General features: G+C 41.8%; 1 protein-coding gene across 2 annotated transcripts in view; it reads left to right on the top strand.

Moving 5' to 3' along the window:
• Window positions 1-17,328, top strand: part of LOC135556414 (FAS-associated factor 1-like) — an 89,038-nt gene that overhangs the window by 23,884 nt on the left and 47,826 nt on the right. For both annotated transcript variants that reach the window (XM_064989607.1, XM_064989608.1), the window contains exon 8: window positions 14,796-14,879. In XM_064989607.1, coding sequence (XP_064845679.1) covers window positions 14,796-14,879 — 84 coding nt within the window. The remainder of the gene's footprint in view (window positions 1-14,795; window positions 14,880-17,328) is intronic.

Genomic DNA, 17,328 nt, shown 5'->3' on the forward strand with positions numbered 1-17,328 from the left:
ACAGCTCGATTTGAGGGTTGAAGGGGATTGGGTGGGTGGACTGCCATGTAGGCAACACCATCATCAGTGCATCAGTTGCTCTCTTCATCCGTTGCAGCTTTATCCTCAAGTGTTTTCGCTTAGTGAGCTCAGAGAACCAAAATGTGTTCTATTATGAGGATGCACCTCACCTCTTCCTCCTGTTTTAATAGCGTATACAGATAGAGATGAAATGCCTCCATGAATTATTAATGGCAGGAAGTCTCGTCCACGTTAAGTGTAACAAGCTCCCCATGGACTGACTCACTGAAATCCCTCCTCTCCAATGAGATCGATGCTGGGGTGCATGGCATACTCGAGGAGTAGCCTCCTTTTGAAGTTTGAATCGGATCATACTCAAGTACAACTGTATCACCATTGTGGTAGAGTTATTTTCATGTTGTTCTGCACATGTCAATGGCAGCATTTTGCTACTGGTGACTCTAGCGATGCCAAAGTGCCAGTGATTGGTTATTGTTTCTGTCTCTCATAATTAGCCAAACTGCAGACAGACAGTATTGTTGTGTGGTGCTGGTGCATCAGTTAGATTGGTTTCCTAGGTCCCAGCATCCCCTGCTCTCAGTGCTGCCGCCTGTATGGCGCTGGTGACCATTACTGTAATCAGCCTACTTGAAGGGTTTGTAATGGTGCTAATTGAAGAGATTAATACAGCAGTGGCGGAGTGGGGGCGGCCTCTCCCCTTCCTCAGGCAGATGGTTTTGATGAGCGCCCACTGTGAACCTTAAGTGTTTCTGCTGGGATTACAAACACTGAGGAGGGGTCCCTGTTGTGAAGAGGGGTGTGAGGGGGAAAAGAAAGGAGGAAGAGGGCTGGTAGCTTGGTGGGGGAGCTGGAAAGGGAACAAAGCGAATTCAAACAGGCCTCCATGTCCTCATGCAAGCTTGTCTTTAGGCATTCTGTTGCCTGAAAAGAGAAAATGAGGCCCAGCACCTTTACCCCTGTACCACTATCTGTGGTTCACTGCTTGTTGGGCACTTATTTACTGTTTGGTGAAAGTTTTTTTTTTTTTTTTTTTTTTTTTTTTGCATCAAAATTTGTAGAACATAAGTCAGAATGCAGGTGATGGTTCAACGACTAGTGTGATCGCTACAGGTGGAAAGCTGCTATTTGTATTGACAAGTGCCAGGCCTAAAGAACATCAAAGGGTTTTGGAATACTTCACAAAATTCAATTCTTAAAGTAAGTAGTTCAGGGAATGATGTAGTTTTGTTTGTATATATTAATTTACTTGCCAAGTGAAAGTTCTAAGGGATTTTATTGCGGTTATGATGGAGATCTGAAACACCAAATAAGAACGCAACAAAGAAGCAACACCATATTCAAAGATGCTGGCCACTCCCATTTGCCCATTCAGTCCCCAACACCGCCACATATGGAGTCCACTGCAAACCCCCCCCCATCCACTTTTGTCTTAGTTGAGGATCAGCCAATGGTGTCTGCTTGTGCATATTAATGGGGAGAGAATCCTGTCCTCTTGTTTGTCTTTTCCAAAAGCTCTGGCTTTGCCTTGTGGCTCCCAGGGAACAGCTCCCCTCGCTCGCCACAGTTCGGCCTCGGGGCTTGGGCTCTGATTGGCATTCCCAGCCAAAATGTGGGGGTACGCTAAGCTGGAGAGCAAATGTTTGCCAGGAAAGTGGCGGGTAGAATAGGGGTGGCCGATGGGTCTGGAGTGTCCGTGACCAGACGAGTTGTCCGGGGGATTTCTCCAGCCCCTGCCGTTTCTACTCTGCAGCTGGAGAGATGAACGGAGGACAAAAAAGAAAGAGGGAGAGATGGAGAGGGAGAGACTGAAAGAAAGGCATCTGGTGCTGGAGAGCTTGTGACTGTTTAACGGCAACCTTTTCTTCTCTTTGATTTTGCTCCAGCCAAGGATTACTAGTACTTGGCATTAAGAATGATTAGATCATTAATGTTTCTGTGTATATCGCCCCAAGCACTGTGATATCGAGGACATGCTGGTCTCAGCCTTAACAGCAGGGAAGGGACATTCTTTGTGTTATGTTATTAACACTTTATTTTTAAGATATGTGTAATTACAGTGGATAATTCATTTTCAATCTGTCCTGACAAAGTAGGCTATGTAAAATGACACAGCCGCAAAGCATTTGACATTAAACCTTTTTTTTTTGCATTGTCTGCCTGTCTTTAACTGCTATTACCTTCTTATAGGAACATCTCTCTGGTTATTACTCATACATAAAGGAGTTTAGGCTATTAGGCTATATGTTGAAGGTGCAATATGCAGAAGTCGCTCTGCATTTTCAGCTGTTTGACACTGGTGTCCAAAACTGAAAGTACAAGAGGCAAAAACTAAACTAAAGAACGGGAAGCATAGAAATGGTGCACACAGAATAGATCTACCGCTTCTCATACTTGCTTTCAATGCGAGTGACAGATCTATAACTCACTTTTCTAAGTGACTTTGGTCGTCAACCAAAAAGTTGAATATTGCAGCTTTTAAGAAATAGTACAACTTGTCTGTTATATTATGAATTATAATCTGTAACAATTAACCGATATGCATCGGTCCCCGATTCAAATGTTTAAGATACGACCCTATCGGTCCCCAGACGTTTAACGTTTCCAAATGTAGCGTCAGTCTTAAAATTAATTCAAATTTTAAGAATCGCCGATTCACTCCAATCTTCAGCTCATACTACTTTCTACCTTCCGAAAATACCTTTTTTATTTATTTTTTTACAATTGATGCATCCTCTACTTGTGTCGAATTTAGCATGTAACTGTGACAGTCTTTGATCTACCAGTCATTTTGCATGCCGAACAACCCAAGAGAATATGTCGCTTGGTCAAACTGTGCACTGTGCCCAGCTTTGCGAGCTGAGCAACGCGAGGAAGGTGGCCTGTGCCTGATCTTGCACATCTGCGTAGCACATTCAGCATTCAAATGGTGAAATGGCTTGCGCGATATTAGGGTTTATTAGTTGAGTGACAACCCATGCAATTTGTTAGGTTATTATTATCTATGCACAGTTGAAAATTTTGATTTTACCAGAATAAAAGTAAGCTACCGGAGACTCAACTCTTATCTGGCTTTACCTGCTGAACGGGGATTACAATGATTTTTATTTCCATTGTTCAGGTGGGGGGACATAAAACAGGCTACATTGCCATCCGAATGTGTTAGACACCATTCCACTCCAGCCATTCCCACGAGCTCGTCCTCTCCAATTAACGTGCCGCAAACCTCGTGTGCTAATAATCTGGTCAAATCAGACCCGAATCAAACTGCTCTTGAAAGTGAATACAATTCTCTGAAAGACAGGGGGCAGCATTAGACAGCACTGTTATCAGTGTGTTAATATCACTGGCCTAACTAGTAACGGGATGGACTTTTAAAAACCTGATTGTAATACAGCGTTGGTCAGCAGTAGTAATAGTAGAGTGCTTTGGTGAAAGTACAACTTTTTTACTGAGTTTGGGGGGTGGGGGGGGGGGTTGTTAATGATCTCTAATTGGAATGCTCAGCAAAAGACTAGTGTATATAGAGGTGACATGGTGAATTGTGAAAGGCCCAGTGGAGTCAATTGTTTAGTATTATATTGTACAACAGCTGATGAAACCAACACTAAAACAGTTTTATTTTTTTATCTGGGTTATTTCCTGATTGTATTTTCAACGAGCAACTAATCTACACAGTACCTTCTAATCAGCAGGTTTGCATGGCTGGGTGTTTCGGGTTTAGGCAGTAAATTGGTTAATTGACCAACAACAAAGCATTACAAACCTTTCTGCCAAAAACAGTTTTCAGTTTTCCCCTCCCCACTCAGACCACTCCCAGACAGTCTTAACAAAATTGTGGCTTAAATGGCTTTTTAGCAAAAAACTGTCATTTTTTAAATGGTCAACTGTTACAGTAAGGTATGTATGTTACCCAGAAATGATTTGATATTGATATAAAAAAGGCTGAATTGGTTCTTACTTTAATGTTGGTTCTATTTAGCCAGATATCAATAGTAGAGCCCGACCGATATATATTGACCGACGTTATCGGCCGATATTAGCCTTTTACAGAAATATTTGTCCCACAGATAAGGCGCCAATATTCTAGCCATAGAATGAAGAAATGTCTACTCATTTGCGGTCATTTTGAAACTTTCAATGGCTACCTGAAGAGGGCGCTATACGAGCAGCCCATTGAACATCATTCAGCCCATAAGTCACAACATGAGAATGCGTGGGCATGGTGGTTTGACTGATTAGCTTGCCAGCGACAGTGTATTTGAATAAGTAAATAATCAATAGTACACTTCACAAAGTAAGCAGGCCTGTCCTCATCACATGCTCGCTGGGTTACAGTTAGCTGGCTAGCTAGCCAGCAATCTACTGTAGCTAGGCTTTTCCTAGCCAGCAAAGTAGTTAGCCTAGCTAGTAAGCAATCAATCTGTGCTACTTATATGCGACCGCTGGTCTGGTGCCAATGTAAACACAGACTCATCCTTGATACAAAAATAACACTGTTACTGTCTGGGCCTATTATGTTAGTGGGCTTATTTAGTTCGTTTTCTGAAACATGCAATCTGCAAAAAGCTAGACTAATCTGCGCCAATTATCATTTAGGCCATGTGCTTGCATTCATGTGTTAAGATTGTTAGCTAGCAGGCTGGCAAGCTCAATTAGAATATGTGACTAAAACCAGTGCAGCGAGCATTTTTGTGCATGAATGTTTTCAGTTATCAGCTAATTACTTTTGCAGTTGACTTGAAATACAGTGCCTTCGGAAAGTATTGAGACCCCTTGACTTTTTCCACATTTTGTTAGGGTATGGCCTTATTCTAAAATGAATTTAAAAAAATATTCCCTCAATCTACACACAATACCCCATAATGACAAAGCAAAAACTGTTTTTTAGAAATTGTTGCTAATTTATCAAAAACAAAAATATCAGATTTACATAAGTATTCAGACCCTTTACTCAGTACTTTGTTGAAGCACCTTTGGCAGAAATTACAACCTTGAGTCTTCTTGGGTATGATGCCACAAGCTTGGCACACCTGTATTTGAGGAGTTTCTCCCATACTTCTCTGCATATCCTCTCAAGCGCTCGGGTTGGATGGGGAGCATTGCTGCACAGCTATTTTCATGTCTCTTCGGAGATGTTTGATTATGTTCAAGTCCGGGCTCTGGCTGGGCCACTCAGGGACATTCAGAGACTTGTCCCAAAGCCACTCCTGCATTGTCATGGCTGTGTGCTTAGGGTTGTTGTCCTGTTGGAAGGTGAACTTTCACCCTAGCCCGAGGTCCTGAGTGCTTTGGAGCAGGTTTTCATGAAGGATCTCTCTGTACTTTGCCCCGTTCATCTTTCCCTCGATCCTAACTAGTCTCCCAGTCCCTGCCGCTGAAAAACACCCCCACGGCATGATTCTGCCACCACCATGCTTCACCGTAGGGATGGTGCCTGGTTTCCTCCAGACGTGACGCTTGGAATTCAGGCCAAGGAGTTGAATCATGGTTTCATCAGACCAGAGATTCTTGTTTGTCATGGTCTGAGAGTCCTTGAGGTGTCTTTTGGCAAACTCCAAGCGGGCTATCAAGTGCCTTTTGCTGAGGGGCATCTGTCTGGCCACTCTACCATAAAGGCCTGATTGGTGGAGGGCTGCAGAGATGGCTGTCCTTCTGGAAGGTTCTCCCATTTCCACAGAGGAACTTTGGAGCTCTGTCAGAGTGACCATCGGATTCTTGGTCACCTCCCTGCCCAAGGACCTTCCATGATTGCGCAGTTTGGCTGGGCGGCCAGCTCTAGGACGAGTCTTGGTGGTTCCAAACTTCTTCCATTTAAGAATGATGGAGGCCACTGTGTTTTTGAGGACCTTCAATGCTGCAGAAATGTTTTGGTACCCTTCCCCAGATCTGTGCCTCGACACAATCCTGTTTTGGAGACCTACGGACAATTCCTTCAACCTCATGGCTTTGTTTTTACTCTGACATGCACTGTCAACTGTGGGACCTTATATAGGTGGACCTTTTATCACAGGTGGCGTCCAAGTTGTAGAAACATCTCAAGGATGATCAATGGAAACAGGATGCAGCAGAGCTCAATTTCAAATCTCACAGCAAAAAGTCTGAATACTTTTAAAATATATATATATTTTTTTATACATTTGTAGAAATGTCAAACTTTTTCGCTATGTCATTATGGGGTATTGTGTGTAGATTGCTGAGAATGTTTTATTTAATACATTTTAGAATAAGGCTGTAACGTAACAATGTGGAAAAAGTAAAAAATAATAATAATAATTTTTAAAAAGTTGTGTTTTTGCCTGTCATAAAGATTTTTATAAATAATCCAAGATCGACCACAGCCTGCCGTTTTCCAATGGGACTAAATTAATCATAGTGGGCAGAACAAGCAAGCAGAGCCTATTTGCGTGTTCTAGTATATATTTGCCTATTTCCGTTAGGGAACTCCTACTCTGAAGTGCTTGTGTTCAATAACTAAATTTGCCCTTGCACCCTTAAACAACACATTTATAAAACAAAATTTTAAAAAATATAAAAAATGTATACTTTGGCAAAGGGTAAAGTCTACAAAACTTAGTCCACTCTGTCCATAACAGATTTTTGTTTTGGAAACAACTGTATTGACAAAATGTTTAATCAATGAGAAAATTAGCACAATGTCAGCCAAAATCCATGTCGCTCCATCTTCTCCCACTGCCGGCCACTGGGCTTCCTCTCACCACCATATGTCCGGTGAAATATCTGGCTAATTGTTTTCTGTTATAACAAGCTCTCATTACCAGGTTGCCTTAGTGTTTCTTTACATGACATTTGACTGTTGTGAAGCACTATAGTGAATCTACTTAATAGAAATGCAGATATCTAGTGGTGACATCACAAACTGCATTTCACTGCATAGTTTGATCTTGTGAAAAGTGCAGTTTCAGATTACTTTGAGACAATGTAATTAATTCAGCTCTTGTTTATTACTGTGCTTGTGGTGCTTCAGAACACACTTATGCATTCTTATTCACTGCCATAGATTGATACTTCTAAGTTGTACCTAAGAAGGTACATTGAACAAGTGTTTTGTTTTTATAGAGGATGTAGTTCGTAACATAACAATTTTTCTAAATCTCAATTCTTCTATTTAGTTAAGATGTCATAGTTTAGAGCAGTGGTCACCAACCTTTTCTGAGTCCATATCACTTTCACAGTCAAAAAGCATGTCGATCTACTGCCCAGAAAAATATTTTTTAAAGTGTCTTAAAAAATGTAACATTAACCCATTGAAAACAGTTCTGTACGCATGAGGTTTGACCAGTAGGCTGAATACATTAGCACAGCATATTGGCTATATGCCTGGCCTGCCAGTATTGTTCTTCTCAGACCATAATATATTTCAACATTTGCGCTTTGACAACAAAAGAGAAGGTACTATAGCACTTGCGAGGCACAGCTTAGCATAAATTGAAATAATTTTCTAATTTGACTTTTTATTTTACTGGATTGATGGCACCTGCATCTGATGGTCATTGTGCTTTCGAGGCAACAGGGATCTTGGAAAAAACTGATAAATCATGACATCAATGAACTTCAAGTCGAAGTTGGATGACCTTTCAAAACAATTTTTCCCATCTTGTTTTTTTTCTCCAGTTCCCATTTGTCTGGAACGCACTGAAGTCAGATTTCCAAGTCCACAGTTGTTTGCAACACGGCATTAGTCTCAGCGGAGGGAGGGAGGGAAATGGCAGCAGAGGATCCGCTTCTCATGGTCCATGCTCTCTCCTTCCTTCGGTGAGACTGACCGGAGAGAGGGGACACAGTCTTCCTCTTGATGGTGAAACTCGAGTCGCACCACGTCTGCCTTAGGCACAAATTCATGTTGTTCCTATGACCAGAGAAGGTGAAATACTCATTGATATTAAAATACCATGGCCTGCTCATAATAACAAAAACACAGGTCTATCGACAGGCCTAAATTAACACCTGCCACCTGCGAGTTGATTTTGTTATTGGCTGGTAAAATGTCTATTACCAGCCACTTTGGCTCGTGGTCAGGGCTCCACAGTGCGAATACATTTATAATAAAATGTTTCAGTAGCTGTTTTCAAAGTACTTGTGCTGTTCTGTTTCATAGCTGGTAAATGAATAGCACAAGTCAAAAGGACTACGAATCCTTTGTAGCCTATTGCGCTGCGCACAGGCATAACAGTTTGTCTAAGTTACTTGAAACAAACGTCTGCTGAAGTGAGAATTGTTTTTATTGGCCATTTACATTGTTTTGTTCTCAAGGTTGCTTATTTTTCTATGTTTGAGTTTCAACTGCTAGGAAAGAGAAGACAACGCTTCTAGTCAGACTCAATCTCACAGGCACCAATATGACTCGAGTGTAGTGATGGGTTGTTTGCGAATGAGTAGGCTCTAAGAGCCGGCTCTTGTAGGTGAACGTTGGGAGCCGGCTCACATATCAGAAGAGCCAAATCTAATTATAAAAATATATTTTTTTTAAATTATATATGTATGAATAATTTAAATTTAAATTATTTGAATTAACTAATTGCGAAAAAAATATATATATATTGGCCTAACTGCTCAAGTGCACGCACACATTTGTTCTGACTGTCTGCTCAGAGTAACAGCCACACGCTTAGCAGCCGAGGAGAGAGGGAGGAAGGACAGCTGTGAAAACAGCTGGAAATAGAGTCTGAAGCACAGTGGCATTTGGATGCATTTTAATGATGTCGACAATGTTAGAGCACAGTAGAATTTGCCAAAACAAAATCTCATATAAAGCTGGTTCTACACACAAGCTACACTGGCATATGCGAACTGTGCACCCAACTGAAGCTAGCTGTAGCGGAGCTTCGACAAACTAGCGGGCCTGCTAGTGATGGTGGTGGAGCCAGCACCTGCACACGTGGAGATGTATCCACTCAGTCAAGTATGTGTACTCCGCGACCCACAGCAACGCAGTGTTCTATGGACCAGTTTATGCCAAAGTCCGTCTGTAGCAAGACCAGGCCAAATTGATATTGCATTGGCTAAAATGATTGCCACCAATTTCCAGCCATTTTCGATCGTGGAGGACAGAAGTTTTAGAAATTATAGCCATAGTCTAAATCCAATGTACACAATTCCAAGCAGGAAAACCCTTTCACAATCTCTTATTCCACAACTTTTCGAGAGCACACAGGCTTCAGTGTGGGAAAGAGTCCAAAAAGCTACTGCAATTTGCCTTACCGCTGACTGCTGGACATCAAGGGTAACCACTTCTTAAATGTCGGTTACATGTCACTTCATTGAAGATTTTTCAATGTCTAGCTGTCTTCTGGACTGCTTTGAGTTAGGCGACAGACACACCTCAGAGAACTTGGCAGAGGAACTGTTGAGAGTGGCCAGAGAATGGCAAGTAAAATGGACCCGTCATCCATGCCTTGCCCACACAATCAACCTGATTTGTAAGATGCTCTGAAGGTGATGAAGCCCACTGTGGACAAAGTGAAAGCAGCTGTGGAATACTTCCACAGGAGCACAGTAGGTGCTGAAAAACTAAAGTCTACACAACGCCAGATGGGGATGCCTGAGCTAAGGCCTAAACAAGACTGCACTACAAGATGAAATTCAGCATTTTATATGTTGAAGCGGTTTCTTGAGTCAAAGGATCTCTACCCTGGCCATTGTCAATGCACCTGTTGATGCTCTGACCCAGAAGGAATGGGAGGAGGTGGTGTGCGGAGTCCTGGAACCCTTTGAGCAGGTCACTGTGGAAATCAGTGGAGAGAGCTACAGTAAGCAGCTATTACTACATATCTATATGAGCAGTAGACGAGAATGTAGTATTAGAAGACAAAACATGAACCTGAACTAATAAGTTACTGTTCTCTCTTCTCAGCTTTGTGACAGCCTCAAAAATGATAGTCCTGTGTAAGGGTCTGCAGCGAATCACAGCCAGTCGCCGGAGAGAAGCAAATGTAACCACAGGACGTGACCAAGTTGGACACCCTATGTTCATCAATGGACAGAAAGTTCCACAGAATGGAATATAATCATGTGCTATCAGAAACCGTTGCTCTTGACCCCAGGTTTAAGAAGTTAGCCTGCAGTGATGCCAGTGCAATTGAGGCTCTTCAAAGAATAACCTCAGCAGCAGGGAGGGACAGTCCCAGCTGGCTCAGGCACCAGGGCAACAGGAAGAAGAGGGATCAGATGGAGCAAAAGCACCAGCAGTAGTGCCACAAACGTCTGCTGTTTGACGAGAGAGCAACTGGGGATGCAGCATGAAGGAATCCCTCAGCAGATGCCATAATGGATGTCCGATCCTATTTGGCTCCTCCAAATAGGATCTGCAGATCCTCTGAGCTGGTGGAAGAACAAGGCCTCGGTCTACCCACGGCTTACTAAAGTCATGACAGGGAGACTGCATAGTGGCCACATACGTTCCCTCTGAGAGGGTCTTCACGAAAACAGGACAAATAATTACTGAGAAGAAACTGCATCAGCCCCTTAAGTGAGGCAGCTTGCATTTTTGAATGCGAATTTCTCATAACAGCAAAATATGGCCCACATTGCTGTGTGCTGCTGGTTATAACATGGCAATAAAGAAGAGAGAAGCGGGACCAGTTTAATGGTTTAAGTGGGATGCTGCAGTTTTGCAAATTATTTTTCTTTGATATGGTGCAATATTCTATTATGCTGTTCAGATTGTGTTAGTTTTGACTGGTTAGATTTATAAGCACTTTGTTTATATACATAAAAAAATGATACTTTAAATGCAAATGTTTTATGACCTTTTTCATAAACCAATTCATTTTTAAATGTATTGTGATTTCATTTAATAATTTAATTAGAAATGTTTTAATACCAAACTGTTTGACTTGAAAATATACAAAACATATATTTTTTTTAAAAGCCGTTTGGGAGCCAAAAGAGCTGTCTCTTTTTGGTGACTCACTGAACAAGCCGGAATGCCCATCCCTACTCAAGTGGTAACCCCCCGTCCTTCTTGCGGCTGAAGTCCCGTTAACGGGATCGATTTGACAACAGCCAGTGAAGGTGCAGGGCGCCGATTTCAAACAACAGAAATGTCATAATTAAAATTCCTCAAACATACAAGTATTATACACCATTTTAAAGATAAACTTGTTAATCCCACCACAGTGTCCGATTTTCAAAAAGGCTCTACGACGAAAGCATATCATGCGATTATGTTAGGTCAGTGCCTAGTCACAGAAAAACAGACATTTTTCCAGCCAAAGAGGGGCGTCACAAAAAGCAGAAATAGAAAGAAAATGAATCACTAACCTTTGATCAGATGACACTCATAGGACTTCATGTTACACAATACATGTATGTTTTGTTCGATAAAGTTCATATTTATATCCAAAAGCCTCAGTTTATATTGGCGCGTTATGTTCAGCAATGTTTTGCTTCCAAAACATCTGGTGATTTTTGCAGAGAGCCACATCAATTTACAGAAATACTTATCATAAATGTTGATGAAAATACAAGCGTTATACATGGAATTAAAGATATACTTCTCCTTCATGCAACCGCTGTGTCAGATTTCAAAAAAGCTTTATCGAAAAAGCACACCATGCAATAATCTATGAGTACAGCACTCAGAGACCAAACAAGCCATACAGATACCCGCCATGTTGTGGAGTCAACAGAAGTCAGAAATCGCATTATAAATATTCACTTACCTTTGATCTTCATCGGAATGCACTCCTAGGAATCCCAGTTCCACAATAAATGTTTGTTTTGTTCGAAGTCCATAATTTATGTCCAAATACCTCCTTTTTGTTTGCGCGTTTAGTTCACAAATCCAAATTCACAAGGTCGCAGGCACTTAGTTCAGACGACAGTTCCATTACAGTTCGTAGAAACATGTCAAACGATGTATAGATTCAATCTTTAGGATGTTTTATCATAAATCTTCAATAATATTCCAACAGGACCATTTCTTTTCCCTTAGAAAGGAACAGAGCTCATGGCATTCTGCCAGACACCTGACTCACAGCTCTTATTCGCTCCCCCTTCACAGTAGAAGCCTGAAACAAGGTTCTGTTGACATCTAGTGGAAGCCTTGGGAATTGCAATCGGACAAAATGTTACACTCTATATTGGATAGGCAAAGACTTGGAAACCTCAGATTTCCCACTTCCTGGTTGGATCTTTTTCTCAGGTTTTTGCCTGCCATATGAGTTTTGTTATACTCACAGACATCATTCAAACAGTTTTAGAAACTTCATAGTGTTTTCTATCCAAATCGACTAAAAATATGCATATCTTAGCTTCTGGGCCTGAGTAGCAGGCAGTTTACTCTGGGCACCTTATTCATCCAAGCTACTCAATATTGCCCCCCCAGCCATAAGAAGTAAGAGGCAGTGTATTTTTTTATTTTATCTCATCTGTCATATTTTGGTTAAACGACTCCCGTCACAAAAAAATAAAAAATAACGGGCCAATAATATTTTTGCTGGTAAAAAATCTGAATGGCTGGTATTCGTTGGCATTCCTACAGAAATGTTTGGTGATTGATGAAGAATGAAGGCGACCACAGATTTTAGAGTATCGGTTAATCCTTTGGAGCACAAATTATATAAATAATAGTAAATAACGAAAGTTTTATCCTGGTCTTATATTGATTTTAGGGCAGCTTCAGAGAGAATTAGCCAATATGGTCGTTATAAGCAAACAGGATGAGCCTAATCACTCATTCAGTAATTTCCCAACTCCCCTTATATTTTACTCATAGTAGTTTTGTTGAAACATTACTTTGTTTACATGTCAAATTTCAGTTGCTTGCTAATCATAACATTATAGGTTCTTGTTTTCTTTGTCTCCTTGAAGTTCTGTCTACTATGCTCAAGTCAGAAAATTGTGAGATTGTGAAATATTGGAGTTAACATTTTCAGTGTATAAAACATTAGGAACTCCTTCCTAATATTGAGTTGCACCCTTTTGCCCTCAGAACAGCCTCAGTTCATCGGGGCTTGGGACTCTACAAGGTGTCAAGTGTTCCACAGGAATGTTGGTCCATGTTGACTCCAGTGCTTCCCACAGTTGTGTCGAGTTGGTCTTTGAGCGGTGGACCATTCTTGATACACACAAGAAACGGTTGCGTGTTGAACAACCCAGCGGCTTTGAGTTCTTGGTACAAACCGGTGCGCCTGGCACCTATTACCATACCCCGTTCAAAGGCACAAATCTTGTCTTGCCTATTCACCCACTGAATGGCACACATACACAATCCATTGTCTCAAGGCTTAAAAATCCTTCTTTAACCGTTCTCCTCACCTTCATCTATACTGATGAAGTGGATCTAACATCATCACCTGGTCAGTCTGTCATGGAAAGAGCATCTGTTCTTAATGTTTTGTACACTGAGTGTATAGGAGTATGAGATTGGGCTGGCCTGATAGAGTAGGTCTGGTTAAGGTGCCATGGCCTGCTTGCAGTCATCAGGACCTCTGTATGGGCATTAGTTTGTTGTTTCTCTGAGGCTGCTTTAAGCTCTGACTGGAGACGCTTCATTACAGGCTGGGCGCTAGTGTTTACGCCTGCCTGACGGTCAGCACTCGGAGGAGAAATCCCTGTAGCCCTCTGGTCAAACATGGATATTACACTCTATAATAACACTGGCCACCCAGCCTGACCCCACTGCATGTGTTTTCGACTTGCGTCCTGCTTCAGAGAAGAGAGAATGAGTTTTGAATATCATGATCCCATGTCAGTTCTTATGTATAAACTTTTACCAATGCAGGTTCAGGATGGTTCTTACCAGGTGACAACCCCAACAAAAACACTTGTCCTCAGTTGAAAAAATGTAAGAAAAATAAATATAAATAAGCACTCTACTGAGGGATGTTTGCTCCTCAATCATTTCTGAAATGGTGGTAGATGTTGGGGCTCTGTCTTATACCTTAACTAGCAATTTGCATTAGATCAACTTGATATTAGCAGATTGGTCTGAAAATGTAATAGAGGCTCATTTTGAACTCGAGAGTTCACACACTCCCCATAGACCAGTGTGAGCGCTGCATGCTTTGCTTGGCATCCTCTGTTTTTGTAACGTTCTTGGAGTTTCCACGTCTATGGGCACGAGCCTTCCGTCTCACCAAAGATACATCTCCCTCTGAGTGTTAGAGGGAGGATTTGGCTGTGTGTGGAGGGAGCTTTCCACCACAATGGCCAGTTTGCTCAACATCAGTATCTGCCCCCGCAGGGTAGTGCATTCTGCAGTCGTAATGCGCTAGAATCCAGCGACCAACACGCTCAGACGACGCCTGCTTTGATCACCCTTGGCCACTGCACATCAGGCTGGCGTTGGGCTTTAAACCAACAGGCCAGGGACGGTTGAGCGTGTCGCTCGGGGACGCTGCTAACTGTTTAAAAGCACGGAATGTTATTAAGTGCAAATACACCGCGCATGAATGGGAGAAGAGAAATACTGTTAATTTCAGAGCGTGGTTCTGTTGTTCCTGGGAATTAAGTGAGGCATCCGCAGAATGCAGATAACATGGAGGCTCTTTCTCTGTCCATTGTGCCCTCCCACCATCTTTGTTATTCCCTGTGATGCTAAAGTGTGTGGCTATCTTTCTGTCGCCTGTGAAGGTGTGGAAGGAACTGTGGAAGCTATGCCGACAGCACACACTGATGTTTTGTCTATTTACTGTTTTTATAGTCTTGTACAGCTTACTTACTGATATTTGCTGTTTTAAAATTTGTTTGCTTCACGTTTGATAAACCTGAAATGATTTTCATAATTATTTGCCGTTGTCATTTTTTTTCAGGTGAAGAGGAATGTTTCAGACCTGATAAACATCCCAGTGCGACACCAACAATGGGATGGCTGGCCTGCTTCGGCATCTGATTCAGTAAGGAAGAAATACACACCATGTCTCTTGGGAACGACAATTTTGTCTCTGGCCTTTTTATAGCTGTTGTTTACCGACAGTCTTGAAATGCATGAGGAAAATGTGTTCCCATGTTTTCATTTCACAATATATCTCGTCAAAGATGGTCTTCTAACAGGCCCATTTGACATGTAGGTCTTTATCTGCTGAGCTGTCATGATTTAAAGGTTCAAGGCCCTGTTAGTTTTTTCCATGAAGGCTCGGCAAAAGCCTATTATTTTACAATATGTAGTGAATCCCAATTGAGAGAAACTGTTCAATGTTTTCAATGCTGAAACCATCTGCCCAGATGTTGAAACTAATTAAGTTGTCAAAGACTGTCCCCCATGTCCTTCTGTCTGTAGACATTAAAGCTCACATCATTGAGTGTCACTGACCTCTCCTGCCTGGGGTCATGGTTCCCAGCCATTCAGCTGAACTTAGTCAAAGTGCTCAGAAGCGGTCCTCACACGAAGACCTGAGGAACCCCCCCCCCCCCGTGCTTTTATTTGACAGCTTAGGCCTATATGTTCCCATGCTAATTGTATGGATGGATATTCAACTGTGTTGTTGTGTACACATTTTGTTGGTGCCTTAAATGTAATCTTTGCTTTTTGAAGTATAAGTTCTTATTACAGTATTTTATGGCATCTTCACTACACCAAACTGGGTTTGCCTGATTAAAATATATAATAACATTTCTGTTTTAGATATAATAGTACAGAGTTCAGTAACCTGTTCTGTAAGTGTTTTTTGGTTTTGATGGGAACCCTCTCTTTTCCCATCTACATTCAAAAATTATATTTGACATATTGAATGAAAAATAACTGCACCGTTTTTTAGTTTCTAGTGAAGCTTTTAGGACCTGCTTGGTTGCTCTTGTGAAAGCAAATAGGCCAACATTGCAACCATGTATTTTCCTGTAAGGCTGAGGCAAAAGGTTCTACTTCCTTTTTGTTCCAAATTGTTTGCTCTTTGTGTGTCTTAAAGCTAAACGCAGTGGCCAAAGGCAACCTCTCAAATGACGTTGTAGAAAACATTAGGAACACCTACCTAATATTGAGTTGTACCCCCTTTTTGACCTCAGAACAGCCTGAATTTGTTGGGGTATGGACTCTACAAGGTGTCGAAAGCGTTCCACAGGGATGCTGGCCCATGTTGACTCCAATTCTCCCCACAGGTGTGTGTGGTGGACCATTCTTGAGACACGGGATACTGTTGAGCACGAAACGCCGTCTGGCACCTACTACCATACCCCTGTTTAAAGGCACTTAAATATTTTGTCTTGCCTATTCACCCAATGACACACATACACAGTCCATGTCTCAAGGCTTAAAATCCTTCTTTAACGTGTCTCCTCCCCTTCACCCACACTGATTTTGAAGTGGAATTAACAAGTGACATCAATACGGGATCACAAGTTTTACCTGGATTCACCTGTTTAGACTATTTCAATGAAAGAGAATGTTTTGTACACTGTATATTTTAATTGTTATCCATCTCTTTCATTCGACGGGCACTAATAACTCTTGCTGAGAAATCAAGTCCAATCAGAAACCAGTAAAGTGTACAATGTCACTTCACAGCCCTTTGAAGCCACCATCTCTCACTTCCCAGCATATGAGTGAGGCTGCTTATCAATGAGCCTTAACTTGACCAAAGTGCTAAGGTAGCTTGGGGATTAAAAGAAAGTGGGTGTATGTCATAGGCATGTGCCTTGCCATGGCCTGGCTAAGGTGGCTCTCTGCTCCCATGTTTCCTGGGAAGAGATATTAAAAGCCTTGATTGCAATAATGGCCCTCTCCAGACCCTTATTGAACTGTCTCTCTGAGCATTACACAGAAAAGCCCTTGCATGCCAGCCTGGCTGTTTCATTGCAGATCTCATTAACCCCACCTCATCTCTGGGGATTTGTACCAATAAACATGGCTTCAAATTACATTTTCAAGGAGTCAGAATCGATGACTACTCCTCAGCTCTGCTTTCATTATTCTCAGCGTATGCTTTCACTTATTGTTTTGTGTGGGGTGTGGGGGGGTGGGGGGGGGGCAGAATTCCCTTTTAACGTGTAATAATTTGACGTTTATTCAATTTGTAGATCAATATTGTTCAAACCAAGAGGTTTTATTACCACCCGACAGTTTTATAATTAAAGACCCGTTGCAATATCAGAAATTATTGCGTGAGTGTCTACGTTCAAGTGAATGAGGAGGAAGAAATTCAGTCACCGATAAACGACATCTACATATTTGTTAGATTACAGGCGTTATATTGGTGATGGCATAGTCATGTACTGTACACTGCTGGAGCAGCTCTCTGGAGTTAAAGATCATTTCACAAGCTCCGCTGGGCGCCACCTCTGCCAGCCACTCCAACCCACACAGCCTTTTGGCAACCAATTGCCAAGAGTCACTTTCATTTAGATCCTTGT

Source organism: Oncorhynchus masou, chromosome 15 (assembly GCF_036934945.1).
Source record: "Oncorhynchus masou masou isolate Uvic2021 chromosome 15, UVic_Omas_1.1, whole genome shotgun sequence".
NCBI classification, from domain to species: Eukaryota; Metazoa; Chordata; class Actinopteri; order Salmoniformes; family Salmonidae; genus Oncorhynchus; species Oncorhynchus masou.